The sequence below is a fragment of the Micrasema longulum genome, unplaced genomic scaffold (assembly GCF_059751315.1).
Source record: "Micrasema longulum isolate JH-2025_06_02 unplaced genomic scaffold, ASM5975131v1 h1tg000657l, whole genome shotgun sequence".
Lineage (NCBI taxonomy): Eukaryota > Metazoa > Arthropoda > Insecta > Trichoptera > Brachycentridae > Micrasema > Micrasema longulum.
Window position 1 is genome coordinate 657,927 of NW_028277853.1, and position 15,138 is coordinate 673,064.

The 15,138-nt window shown below is 31.5% G+C and overlaps 1 protein-coding gene across 13 annotated transcripts in view; it reads left to right on the plus strand.

Moving 5' to 3' along the window:
• The window catches only part of heph (polypyrimidine tract-binding protein 1 heph), a 728,190-nt gene that overhangs the window by 585,244 nt on the left and 127,808 nt on the right, over positions 1-15,138 (plus strand). For all 13 annotated transcript variants that reach the window (XR_015822765.1, XR_015822764.1, XM_088229267.1 and 10 more), the window contains one exon: positions 5,894-5,995. Coding sequence is in view for 11 of the 13 variants with exons in the window: in XM_088229267.1 (XP_088085393.1) it covers positions 5,894-5,995 (102 nt within the window). In the remaining 2 variants the exon portion in view is untranslated. The remainder of the gene's footprint in view (positions 1-5,893; positions 5,996-15,138) is intronic.

A 15,138-nucleotide genomic window follows, 5' to 3' on the forward strand; every position in this document is an offset into this window, starting at 1 on the left:
GTTCATTTAATAAATTGGGCCTGAGATATTTAAGTTTCTACAAACTCTATAAAATACGAAAGCGTCTCCACCTAGTAAAACAAATATGGCCGCCAAATGAAGACCAAAAAAAGTCATGTTAAGACAACGATTATTTTTAACTACCAACATATGCCGTTTATGTAAAATAAATAAATACCGAATTTTAACTTAATACAATAATTTATATTAATTTATATATTAAGGTGACTGCAAAAAAATCAGGCTTAAAAAATGTACAGGCAACCAGTGTTGGACCAATTAACGTGGACTGACTCTAAGTCCTTTAAGATTTTTATTATCTTTTAATAATTTATTGGGTTTTTAATATGGATTACTTGATAAAACGGTGTGTTTAGTTTCAAACCTATGTACAAATTTGTGTTGACGTTTGTAAATTCATCGATTTCAAAGAAAATTACTCTCCTATGATAGCCTTATTTATTTCCGGAAAAAAATATTTAAAAAATTTCATTAGAGAAAAGAATAACCCTTCTCATTTTAAGCGTTAGTGTAACAATCGTAAGTGTATCGACTTTTCATAAAACTCCTCAATTTTATCGCTGAATATTTCAACTACACTGACACGAAATTTTTAACAGCTAATAAGTTTCCAACTCTAAATGTTTTATGAGTATCATGTTTTAAACGAAAAACTCGCCAAAATCACCCTCTTCAATTACGCATTAATATTTAAATTTCCTTCTCCGAAGTGTGACGATATTGCTTCGGTGTTAAATATAAAAGGCTCCCCTGCCCATGAAGATTGCCTTTACCGCAAATGACGAATATTATATTACTATTCCTGGGAGTATCCTGTTGTCTGGAGCGAACAGGTGTTTTCTTTTCCGGGACAGACATTAAGACGCCGTCAACAGCAATATGGAGGGAAGTTCCAAAGGGTAGGCCTAAACCAAAACGACTATTTTATTACGACATAAAAATATCTCAAGACCTCCGCGATATCGTTAAAATCCATCCGAGCGAGCTTATTCGCTAACATTGTAAGTCGGTACTAAATCATTTTTCAGTCAGCCATACTCTGCTACACTCCCTCCCTTCTGTATATTACTCCCTACCCTCTACTACCCTCACAACCCCCACCCCAGCGAATGCGATTCCCCGAGCATTTCCATAACTAAATAGATGACGCGAGCAAATTAAGCGTAAAATTTTGGTTAATTGTGTCGTTTTACGGCATTTTTGATTACCTCGTTTTGGTTTTATATCAAAAAAAGGAATAAAATATGAATTTTCGTGAAATATTTAATATTTGTAGGGTTGCTATACTTTTCGAAAGCATATTAAATATTTCATGCACCTTTCAAGTTTGTTAAACTTTCCTTTCCATACTTTTTGTTTAATACTCTTAAATTATTGGCTTCATAAAATAACTTTTGTATTTTCTATGCTTACTTCCTAATTAAAAAATGGAAAAAATATTTATGTCAGCAAATATAATTGTCGAGCTAAATGACCGTTTCTTTCCTCAAAAAATATATTTATCGCACACGACATCCCCGTGAAATATTATATCATCCTCTGTACATTCTTCCTTTCCACGTTTCATCGCTGAAAACCTTTTTTATTTCAATTTATTTTTCATAAAAGTGTAATAGGAATTTGATGTGTGTAGTGTCCTCGGTCGCCGAGCGAAGGATGTGTTTTACGTCTTTACCCCTCCTCTACTAAGGTTTCGGGGAAATATTTACATTTACAAGGGTTACATAATAGAGTTGTCTCCGTATGCAATCGACTTGTTGCGAATCGGTAACCTTTATTTAGGACGTGTCTATTTATGTTTTCTTCGAAAATAAAAGGTAAATGTTTATTTATTTCTTCAAAGAAACTTTTTCTTCGTTGAAATAAATAATGGCCTATCTAATGTTATATAATACGTTTTGCATATCGCCTTTGCAGTTACGGCATTTTTTGAACTAAATCCCGAGCTATTAGAGATATTTTGTTTTTTGTTTTGTTATTTTAACTTGATGTACTGTAATTTAAAAAGCAGGAATGTGAGGGACATTTTTTTTTTGATCCCCCCAATAATAACCGTTACAATTTACGTTTTCTATGGAGGTAATTAATAAAAATTCCGAATGTGCACTCTGAGTCATCCACACACACATATACACACACGCATACGCACATTGACATGCATGAAAAAAACATTCATAATCACATATATGTGGTACATATTATCAACCACGCAAGATGTACATTCATCAACTGTATCAAATAATCAACTCCATTAAGAAATTTTCTGTATAAATGCCATTGCATTCACTGTACTTAAAAATGTCTACATTAATTCTGAGTTTATTTTATTTTTACAAGTACGTCTAATAAATGATTTTGAGGTATAACAGAGTAATACCACATACTACAAATACAAATAAAAATATTTGAAATTAATTCCGAACAATTGATTATATTTTCAAAATCAATAGGTATTGATAATTAATGTTTTTATGCATAACTTTTAAAAGGAAATAGAAAAACGCGACATGTTTGGCATTGATAATTTTGACGTCAAGATTCGTGACGATGTTCTATAAACATTTGAAAGGTGAGAACAAAGTTCAAAATTAACATGAATCGAGACGTATTTGAGGCGTGAATGACCGTTTTTACGGGAATCCAAAATTACAAATTGAAAAATATTTTTATGCCTCTGATAAGCAGGAAAAAAATACTTTTTTACTCCACAGTATTTTGTAGACCCTTATTACTTTAAAAACGTGAAAAAAAAACAAAACGTGAAATTTTTCCTTTTTTTTTAAGTTTGTGTTTTTTTTTAAATAATTAGTCTGGTATATCGATAGAGAAGAGCAAAATGAAAACCAATATTTTGTTAAAGGTACGGCAAATCAACCGTATCATTTAAAATTATGAAAAGAAAAATTAAATGACATATAAGATGCCTTTTTTGCAATGATTCCAAATTAAATTTAATCGAAGATTTGCCGTGATAATTTTTAATGTTACTACCACAATATTCCAGGCTCCTTATTAATTTCGAATCCGATATTTTGTAAAAGATACGGTGAATCAACCATATTATTTAAAATTATAAAATGAAAAATAAAATCACATACAAGATACCTTTTTTGTAATGATTCTATATTAAATTTAGTCAAAGGTTCGCCGTCATCATTTTCAATGTTACACGATATTCCAAGCTCCTTATAAATTTCTTTTGAATATTCTCGATTTGATTAATATATGCATCATACTGAGGAGCCTACACTAACGAAGGAAATTTGAGTTGGCTTCGTACATTAATATAGTAAAGAAGTTTGAGTGTGTGCGGTGTGAGAATGGCTTGGAGATTCGTAAGACAAACCCTAGAAGTCTATACGCCTTATCCACTATTGTATTTATGTAATCTCTAAATAAAAATTTATCATCCGTCAGTACACCCAAATCTCTGGCTTTCATTGAACGATTGTAAATTTTTCCAGATAGTTTGTAGCCAAATAAACTTTTTTGCTTCCTATTAAATGACAAGAAATTTATCAGTCTTAAATGAGAACTAATTTTCATTACAATAACGTCATTTTCTATCTAAGACAGCTTGAAGAACTTTGCAATCATTTATTGATAATACAATTTTAAATATTATGTCAAAAGCGTATAGCAATAAGGGAGAGTTTTTAATGTGTAAACTCATTTGATTTTTATAAATAACAAGAAACAACGGTCCAAGATGCGAACCTTGAATGACACCCGAAGGAATTAGTTTAAACAATGAATTAAATATTTTATGTGAGACTGGTTGATAGCCGTTTCTAATGTAGGAACATATCTAACAATACAGATTCTTTGATATTCCAAAGCTTGCGAAGCAAGATCGAATGGTTTATTTTATCAAAAGCCTTGGAATAATTCATATTCAAAACGTCGTCCTGAAAACCGCATCGATTGCATTCAAAACAGTATCGCTAAATTCACCAAGATTTTATTCAACTTAACGTTTCTTTTAGAATCTATATTAATTAGGAGTAATATGAGGTTTTATAACATCAAACAGCTAATCATTTACTATGTTTTCAAGGATTTTACTAAAAATGGGTAGTATAATGGGTCTATAATTTACTACATGACTCTTGTTTCCTTTTTTATGCAAAGGTGTAATGTTTTCTTATTTCAATGTTTCGAGAAACGTGCCTTCCTTCGTGGATAATTGTAAAAGAGAAGTAAGAGGATATGCAAGCTGTTAACTACATCAAAAAAATCATATAAATTGACTTTAGAATACTTGCTTACATTAGACGTGTCCATAGTCATAATATGTCAAAAAAAAAAAAAACAAATCAATGTCGTACGTAGCAAATAATTAAATTTAATTGGAGATCAGAATAGATAGGCTGAAGGCAGAAGTAATAAAGAGTATTGTCACGCTTCATAGCTCGCCCCAACAGTGGCGTGGAGGCTAACGAGCGTAGTACGGCCGAGTGTAGAGGGCGGAGGGTAGAGGGTAGGGGGTAGGCCCGAGCGAGGTACCACCTACCTGTTGTGTGTGTGTTGGTCTCACATTAGGCAGGAAGACGGATGAGTTCGCATCAGGTGCCAGCTACCGCCGCATTTATTATTTCCTTTGCTAAGTACCGCGAGGGACACGTGCTTTGTGATTTGCAACGGATTTTCTGTAAAATTCAATTATCGTTTTATGTCAACTCATATTGACTTTCATTCATTTTTCCCTCAAGATTTCTCTCTGTTATTTATTTTATTGTTTTTATTTATTTATACATTTTATCATAAATACAATTTTATGTTCACTTTGCCCAGCTAACAAGGGTACATACCCCGTTCCAAGCTAGGCAATTACATTTTAATACATGATAATACATTACAAGTTAATAGAAAGCACAGACTAATAAAATATAAACTTACTCGCATACACATTTTGATACATATATACATATACATACATACATACACATATACACATACACTCATATACATACATACACTTTTTAAACTTTGCAATAAATGTAATTTTTATTAATTCTTAATTATTTTAACGTTTCGAAAGCTTTTAAAACCATAAGCGCAAGTCTAATCTATAATTAGAACCCTAATTGTTCACAATTTCACTATTTTCTTCACATCTCTTTCTCAACTCCTTACCTAATCTCTAAAAAATGTATTAAAGGTATATTAAAAACTTTTTTTAATGGTTTTTATCGAGTTTATATGATTTTGATATCGCGGACTTCACACGCATGAGGCGTACTCATGATTACTGCGAATCAAACTCATATATAAACATAAAACTGATTTCGGTTTTTTAAAGGGTTTGTCAATACTTTTTAAGGAATCCCAGTAGTTTTAGTGACTCACGGGTTATGTAATCTATATCATGTTTAAAATTTAGTTTCGAGTCAAAACAATTAATTATATTAACATCTTAAGTGAATTAAAATAATAATTATATATTATAATTTATTATAAATTAAAAAAAAAACAATTTAAATACAAGAAATCACATTTTATACTTTGATAATAATTATAACATATAATAAAAAATAACAAGTAAAATAAAAAACATGAACAAAAAAAAATATTTGGCTGACGTGAAATAACCGCATCACTAATTAAGTCCAGTCTTGAAAATTGATTATTTTACTTTTTTAAAACTGCTATTTTCTTTAATTTACCTTTCTTACCTTCGTAAATATTTATGTTTGTTGCAGATGTAACATCATTTTTTTAAATAAAATTACTGTTTACTATTGTATATTTTTCTCGATGATTTTGATCTTTTTGATTATTATTATATTTTTTCTTGTATTTTTTCACTGGTTTTATTGTAATTATGTAAAGGGGTTATTGAACCGTATATAAATAATTTGTTTTGTTGCAGAGAGGATCTGACGAGCTGTTATCCCAGAGCGGAGTAACAGTGATGGCGCCTGCGGCCCCCCACCACCCGGATAACAACAACCAGGACTCTGCCACCAAAAAGGTAAAACACGAACCTTTGCATTCTTCTTGTCTCACCTGTTCACCATTTCTTATTCAAAGAAAACAATATTCGTGTGCCAATCGTAAGATTTTTAAAAGAATTAAGATAAATAAGATTTTAATGACAGAAAAGAGATAAAGCATAATTATATAGATTAATGTCATGACTTTTTACTTCCGTTTTAGGGAAGAGTGATAAAAAGGAGATAACGGATTAGGGTTGAGAAAGAGATATAAAAAGAGGCAATTGAAAAAAAAACATAACATTTTTTCACAAAATACTCCCACAACTTCACAGCTTATATTATGTTATAAGTCCATCAAACTAAATGGATCAACAACATTTCATTATTTTTATATTTTTTTTAATGGCAATGAACTTCCACCTACAAATTCAATTTAGTTTTTTCTATAAATAGAATCTTAGTACTATAATGTTCGCGTGTATTTACCAATTATTAATATTTATATATTAATTCGTTGAGGAAAAGTAAGCATTCTAATTGTTTAGTTTTGTTAGATTTTGGTTAGCTTGCTTCATAGCTGTTTTCTTTGTGAAACGCACCCTGAAAATCAGTTCCCGTGGAGAATGTAGAAGACTGAATCCGTTAAACCTAACACAAAACGTTTATTTGCGCTTCACTGAACCTGAAACAATATCCACCCTATATCCCGTACACGTGATACTGTGACTGTACCCAGGATAAGGATAACTAAGTTGCCTCTCTACCTGTTCACCTACCCTTAGCATATACGTATATGGAGTATGGACGTCCCGATACCGACCTCTATACACGAGACTACCATGAAAATGTTTATTTTTTTCAAGTAGGTTCGTAATACAGTTTGTTTTCGTAATAAATATTCAAGTGCACTCGTTTGTTTTTAAATGCCGTATACGGGACTTTCCTTTGAATTGCTAAATTAGAATATTTCGATGAAAGCACAACATATTATACAGTAGTATAGATGTTATTGAAATAAAAACAGAAAAACATTTCAGGGTGATTTTTTTGGTAGATAGATATTGTCATGTTTTAGGATTATCCTTTTTTTATGAGCGTTGTTGTTTCAGTGACTTGTTTATTTTTATCATTTTTGTTTTGATCTTTATTACTAACGAGTATACTTTTTCGTGTTAAACTGGTCTAAGAAAAAGTTTTGATATATGTAAGGTTCTAAATATTTACAACATATACTTAATTGAATTAATTAGGAGCGTTTTTTGGCACAACGTATTTCGTATTACATTATTCATTCGGCTTTTGGAATAATTCTAAGAATTTATAATTCCCCTAACATCTTTAATGAAGATTTTCAACAAACACATGATATGTTTTCTTCGCTTGTTAGCTTCGGTTAACAAACAAATTTTTGATGAAAATACCTTTTATCTGATATCCTTTGAAACGGTTTATTTAAATACAAACTCTCGTCCTTCCAACAGCGACCCCTGTGCCCCCGCGACAAGACTGCTGCTGAATATCTATTCGGAACCGGCTGCTCTTGTGTGCTCGTGATGGGTCAAGAGTTTCTAAAAGCTTTTATGATTATTTCTACATGGGAGCTGTCTTATGTTGGAAACGTCTCGAGAACGTAGATATAACTCAACCGTGAGGCTTTTTAAAGGCGCTCCCTTTGTTTATTTTTATATTTTCACGAATTTCCTTCAGAATCTCTGCGGGTAGGCGCCCCTTTATTATAAACCTGGTACTTATTTCTTTTGATAATCCTGTTTGACGTTTCGAGATAAATGAGTGTGTTTAAATATCATTGCGTTTGTCAGTCGGCGAAAAGGTAGACCCTATGGCGGGTGTAGTGGGCCCTTTTGACGTCACTCGTGTCTTCCCGAATGTGGGGCTAAACAAAACGTTTTACCGTCTCGTGTTTGTGTCCTTCGGATACCCTGGGATGGGAAGGAGAGCGGACATTTTCACTTCGCCGGGCTAAATTTTAGACTGGAGAAATAACGACTGTCAATACTACGATTAACAAGATGTCGCATTCTCTCTGCTGACTCCATAATAATCGTAGTTCTTTGAGCACATTTTCTGGAAGAAAAATATTCTCTTTATTTTCCTAAGAACCACCATCTATAAACAGATTTCTTACGGATTACTGTTTTTCTTTATGTTTGTTAAAAATATGTTTATTTCAAATTATATTTAAGCTTCGTTTACGTTTTATTATCCAGTTGATAGTACTTGTAGCATAGTAGTGATGGCAATTTTTTTTCTTTAAAGTTTTATAGTTCTCCGTGTTACATAATTTGATTTTCATCACTCAATCAAGATTTTACATAAAGTAAGTAAACTATCCGTACCTATCTAAATGTATTGATAAAGAGAAGGACAGCATGTTTGGAAAAGTAATTTGAAAATTTAGGCATCTACATCATTATTACCTTTCTGCACCTAATGGTGCATAGGGCATCGGTACACCAATCGCAGCGTATCTTAACCTTTTTTTGTTACACGAAGTTAAGATAATTAGTTTTCAGGTACCAGTTCAAGAACTATGAATTATTGTAGTGTAAAAACACACTTTTAAATAAATATTTCATATCAACCATGTCGCGAATTGAACCCGAGACCTCTTGCATCATAGGCAAACGCGCTGACCATTACGACATCTACAGGACTTATTAACTGTCATTGGCTGATTTAAGTGGCCACTTTACACACCGTGTTACATTCACTATTTTACCCATATTTACTTAAATAATTAAAATATATTTTCTCAACCTAACCCTCAACTCAAAGATAATTTTTCACATGATCATATTATAAACGGTACTGGTTACTTAAAGTTTTTTAATAATAATAATGGTAAATTATAAAAAAATTCACATACCTACTTGTTTATAAGTTTTAATCCTTATATCGATTATTTTAGCCTGGCAATAAAAAAATTCGATTATTTACCAAATAATTTATTTTTGATATCAGTCAAACTTATTAGTTTTGTTCAATACTTCTTTCACCAATATTTAAGTTTTTTATTTATTTATATAGACTAGAACTGGATTATCTCCTTAAAGAGTTATTAAGATATTTATTTATTAATTTATTTAAACCAATTGACAGGTTTATTTAATGCGAGAATATCATGTACAACATTCACAAGGCAAGGACAGTCGAGACCAATAAACCAGAAATAGAAATTATACAATAAACTACAAGACAAAACTAAACAAAAGACTCAGACAGACTTTACAAAAGATATTTAAAATATTACCATTAACAATAGAATAGAAATTTAAAAAAGAAAAAATATTTTTTTTAAATGAATGTTGTCCGTAAGGGTTTATAAATAAATATCAAATGATTTTTAAAAAGGTATGTACATTAGGGTTCTCTGATATATTTTTTTTCCGAATTTCGAAATGAAAGAGGTCTAAAAAGTTTCCTTTTGGATTACTAAAAATGCATAAAAACATCCAAAAAAATATTTGGCTTTGGCTTTCATTTAAAGTAAGAAAATCAGTAAAATTGAATTTTATAATGTGCATTAAACCTAAAATAAGCATCTTAGGGCGTGAGTTGCACTTTGTTTTGTTATAAATAAGTAGCATTGTTTTAATGAGCCATTGTTTTCGTCAATATTCGCCAGGCGCTCGACGGAATCAGTTCCGCGGAGTGTAAACTTTTTTCATTTCGGTAGTTTAAAATCCTGTTTAAATTTGTTTTGTAGTTAAGTTATACATATCTTAACTTACAAAAAATAATTTTATAAATATATGTAATTAACAAATTTTTCAGACAGTTATAATTTTTAAACTTCGATTGAGGGCCAAAAGTAGTATGGAATACTTTTTAAAATAATTTTTACATTCAATGCGATCCTATATGCAACTTTTTCATCATCATCATCCTTCATTCCGCGCCTAATGATGCATAGGGCACTGCATTGGTACACCAACCGCAGCGTATCTTGATCAACTTTTTAGACCCCTTTTACTTTGGTATCTAAAAGAAAAAAATTACTTTATACAGCATCGGCCCACTCTAATGTACATTTTTACAATAACTATCATAAGCATTCAAATTTGTGAAAAATCTATAATATATTATAGAATTAAAAGACAAGTGATACTAGTTACTTCAAATGATCTTAATAAAAAAATTGCTTTAATTCAAAAAGAAATCAGTCTGAGTTATCTATAATTGAACTAATTTATAATAATAAAAGCATCTTTTGGAGCTTTCAGGTACATGTATCGCATGAGTGAATTTAATTCACTGATCGTCTCGTGCAAAGTTATAACATCGTTAAAAGTGTTAGCGCTGCTTAATTGTTTCCGGTTTTGGTTTATTTATTAATTGATAATATCAGAACAATTACTGAAAGATTGGGACTTCGTGTCTGGGCCGGATATTGAATCTAGCAATTTATTTTATCATCTTTGCTGTGTAAGTAAAGATCTTTAATCTAAAAACAATCAAAGCACCAGCCGTTTTTTCATTCATTTGTATTTAATAGTGACTAATGTTCTGTAAAGAAGTGCGCTTTAATAAGTTATTAATAAATTGAATTCTCGAAAATCAGTTGTCAATGCTGCAAATATCTATGCAAATATTGTTCTATTCAATGTTGGCCCTATCCATAATAGGCGACACGTATTCAAAAAGATTTCGTATGATTCCTTCTAGTTTTAGCTTTCATTTGCTGACGCCGCGGCTTTTTACTTTCTCTGGAATTTGTCGTTTATGATGTCAGTGATAGTAATATAAAACTAATAAAAACTTCGATAGTTTTTTAGGTTTTCTATGGAGATGTGTTGTCATATTTTTATGGGGTTAGTCATTTTAATATTTTATGTAAATACTGGAGGCCCGGAGAACTGGATATTCTTACATTAAACGTGTTACCTTCTATTTCATTTAAATTATTTATTGACAGTTCTTGATGGGATTCCATTGTAATAATGTAATAACGTATATTTTTACTTATGTTACCTTCTAGTTTATACAATTCATTATTACAAGCTTTTAAAATATTTATTAAATCTCTGAAATTCGCGTACAATTTAGGCACACGCATATGTGATGACAATAAGAATGATAATTCTGAGCGTAAATTTTATGCCTTCCTAATAATTTATTAAACTCCATTATAGGCATACTTTAAATAATTGCGTAAGGGATAGATAGATAAAATTTAATATCTACTTCTACGTCGTCTTGTTCAATGCTGAGCGTCGTGATCCCCGGGAATGCCAGGCACTAGATGTATGTTTCGCCTGCATTCCTTATTTTTGACTCGATTGCTACTCTCGGGTAAAAATCCTATTAAAGAAAATCGAGTGGAGACAAGTCCTCCACATTTTGAAGTGGTTAATGCACTAACCTACCATGCTTGAGGTTTTATTTTATTTGGGAAATCAACAGTTCTACATATATATTTATAGTAAACAAACAGATATATTGTATAAACTCAGAACTAATAACAGATTTCCACAAAGTATACAAAGTCAGTTAAGAAAATATATAACATATTAAATAAATACATATAAGTTTATACATATAAAAATGTTATTTTCATGTACTCGTAAATATTTTTCAATAATCAAAGAGTTTTTATATATTTTTTTAAGAACAGTAAGTTATTGTAAATTGGGCGGGATTAGGACAAGAATGCTTAAATAGAGGATAAGCAGGGGAAGGGAGATGTGGTACCGTCTACGAATCCTGTCTGGCACATGTATTGTTATTAAACTAAGTAGTTTTACGTAGTATTGTTATATTATTTCTATTTCACGTATTTTAATGGCATTAGTTCTTAATAGAGGTACGTTTTCCATGGGGACGGTTATATTTAATAATTTACTACAATATGAACGAGTTACTTATTTGCAGAACGTTAATTTTTGGCAGTTGTTATTTTCCGTTGTAGGTTTTTTTAATTTTATTTGGCTGACCTATTAGGTTATTATAACTGCTTCGAGTAGAGTGATTATCACACTGAGCTACCTAAACACTGGGTTCCTGGACTTCAACTATGAACGCCATCTTTATCTGTACATATCGAGACAGTATACTTTACTTCTGTTCTATCTGTATCTTCCTCCGTATGTTCTACCCATATCGACGTCATATTATCGAAACAAACCTATTTATGACCGCAAAAATTACTCCGCGTTCCTTACTTCATTAACATTTAAAATGATTCTCATTTATATTTTAAATAGGCTTCTGTGATAGAAAGTGCCCACTTTAGCGATAAAAACTCCAATAAATCCTAATTCAAGCAAAAAATACTCGCTTGAATATGATTTTTAAAAGACTTTTGGCACTTGCCAAAACGATATGCTTAACGATCGTCTGTATTTATCTACCGAATACAAAGCCGGTTCCTTTAATGTCGATACGTACACTCCGAAAGATAGTAAAACAGACGAAAAAAATATAATAACTAATTATTTTTATATAGTGGCAACTTTATTATGCCTAGATACTCTTATATGTTAATAGGGCAGAATCTAGTGACATTATTTTTAGCATCTAGTCACTCGTCTAGAAAACTGACTGAGTTATGTCAGAATTTAATTTGACTTCAAAATTACTTATTTCTCTTTTTTATTTTGAATAGGTTTTTAAGAAAAAAAGTGCCAACCTCAAAACGAATTAAAATTTAAGTAAATCGTAATTAAAGGAGAAAACTGTTTGGTGGAACAAACTTTTTGTCACTTTTCGTGCGTAGGTAAACGTATCGAGGGGTTCTAGACCCGGTGGTATAAACCGATGTACTTCCATCAACACTTGATGATGGGGGAGATCGATAATGAACCTTAGTAGTCGGTCGAGAGACTTTTACCTTCAACTATGACGTCATACTAAAGCAATGTAATTTCAGGGCGTAGATTTTTTTCTCGTGACGTACGCTTCCTCTTGTTTCATATCGATGTACCTACCCAAAACTTGAAGGTGGGGGGTCGGTTGTGTATCTTTGTAATCGCTAGAGAGAATTTATCTTCAACCATACCGTCAAGGTGAAGGTATGATGTTATCTTCTTTATCTTCCCATCATAATCGAAGCCCCGGGTCTCGATTACAATGGGACGTTAACAGAGTTATCTTCGACTGTATACAAAGAAAAATAGACATTTGTGTACGAAAATGAGTATATTTGCATAAACATTTCAAGTATTTTCATTGGTAATCTATCTATCTGAACATATTTGAAAGTAAAAAATGTATTTATATTCCTCTTTTTATAGAGAAAACTTAATTTTACTTGGTGGATAAAATTGAAGAAAAATAATAACTTCCTATTTTAATCAGAGCCCAGGTGTAATTTCAGATAGAATCGTTTCAAAATGAGACAATTATTTTGTGTTTTTTGACTGCGATACGTTATAGTCATCTGATATTTAAAAATGATCACTTTCTTCACCTAACGAATAATTAAGAGACAATCAGATATGTTATTTATATGCGATATTTTACTACATATATTTATAAACGTAAGATTGGAAAAATTGATAAAAAAATGTAAAATTACCAGACAAATCATTAAGCCCTGTCAATATTAAAACATTGTATTTTTTTAATACGAAAAGGTCCCTGTCTGTTTTAATGGTAATATGTAATTAATTTGGTTTAATATCGGCTTTGTTCTTGAAGGCGCCCCCGTTGCGCCGATCCGTTTAAAAGCTTTGTAAAATGTTGTTATTAATATTACGATGTTATTACAACTGCGCCTGCCTGCGCCTGCGGTTGCATGGGAAGTCCCGCTGTATTACGACTGGTAGTTGCGCACTAAGCTTTTCAGAAAGCCATACAATAAGTGAACCACATCAAAGGCTTTGCGAGATAGCTTATTATTTTACCGAGGATTGTGACTGGCCATTGGGCGTTATCTAGGTATGCACTTACGTACTAATATTTTGTTACGTAAAGCGCATATTGTGTCCGTTATACTCTCAGGGTATTTTAACAGATCAGGAATAACGAGCCGATTTTTATGATTCTAATTATACAGCAATCAATATTCTATATATTATTGAAAAAGTTTTCATTCATAATTTTCGGGATTAAAACGAGCTTAAACAAAATGGCTCTCAGTTCGCTTCAAGTCATTCAGACGTTATCCGTCATCCCGCCGAGCGTGCCTCTTACAAACATTGCGTACAAGTATAAAGCGGTAACGTAAGTCTCGGGAAAGCTGGAAGAATCTCCATTTTTTAAACGAAATGCTATTTGCATATTAGGGATAGCAAAAATTAGTTTGTAAATTATGTAAATTTTTAGATATGTTTAATGGTGTATTTAGTTTAATTTTTAATTAATCATATTGTTATACCACAAAGCAACTGCAAAACTTTGTTAATTAAATTAACGTTAAACTACGTCTTAATTAAATTTCTACTTTTTAAACTTTTAGGTCTAGATTTTTCACCGCTCATGCGCTTTGTAGTTGCAGGACATATAATCTAGATTATTTTCGCAAACGATTATTTATTTTAATATAAAGTTTTTATTTAAAGCACTAACTTTGTGGTTATTTATTTATTAAAAACTGTTCTCAGTAAAAATTTTACTGTGCAAATGGGTGCTAGATTAATAAACGTCCATGAAATTTATAGCTGCAAGATGTGTTGTAATCTAGTTCCTATCATTAAAAGTTAACATAATTTGAAATGACTTACATTTGAGAAACTAGGATCTCAACCGCCTGTGCACTCTGTTCGGATGTTTATTGTACAGCGCTCTTAAGGTGGATTTTCACAAAAATGGCGATTTGTAAATTATTATAAATAAACAAAAGAGAAAAAATTAAGAAATTTAAAAATAAAGCGAGCTACAAATAGCTGTTTTTATTAGAAATAAGCTTTTAGTTCTGAAATGTAAAAGTCTTATGTAGGTAATTCTGACTGCAATTTCTTCTTAAGACTCCGTTTACTGAAATTGTCTCGTGAACCTTGAGTTTATAAGTGCTAAAGTATACTAAAGCCGACCGTAGGCTTTGAAAAATCTCATTTGCCGTAAGAGCACCTGCATTATCCATTCGCCCCTTTCCTCGACTGAGGTGGTCAGTGGTCGGTGGTCTGTGGTCACCCACCCATAACGCTCCGTACGTGGTCACCGGGTAAAGTGGCATCGTGCATGAGGAGAATGCCTGTCATTCTAAAGGAAATTCATT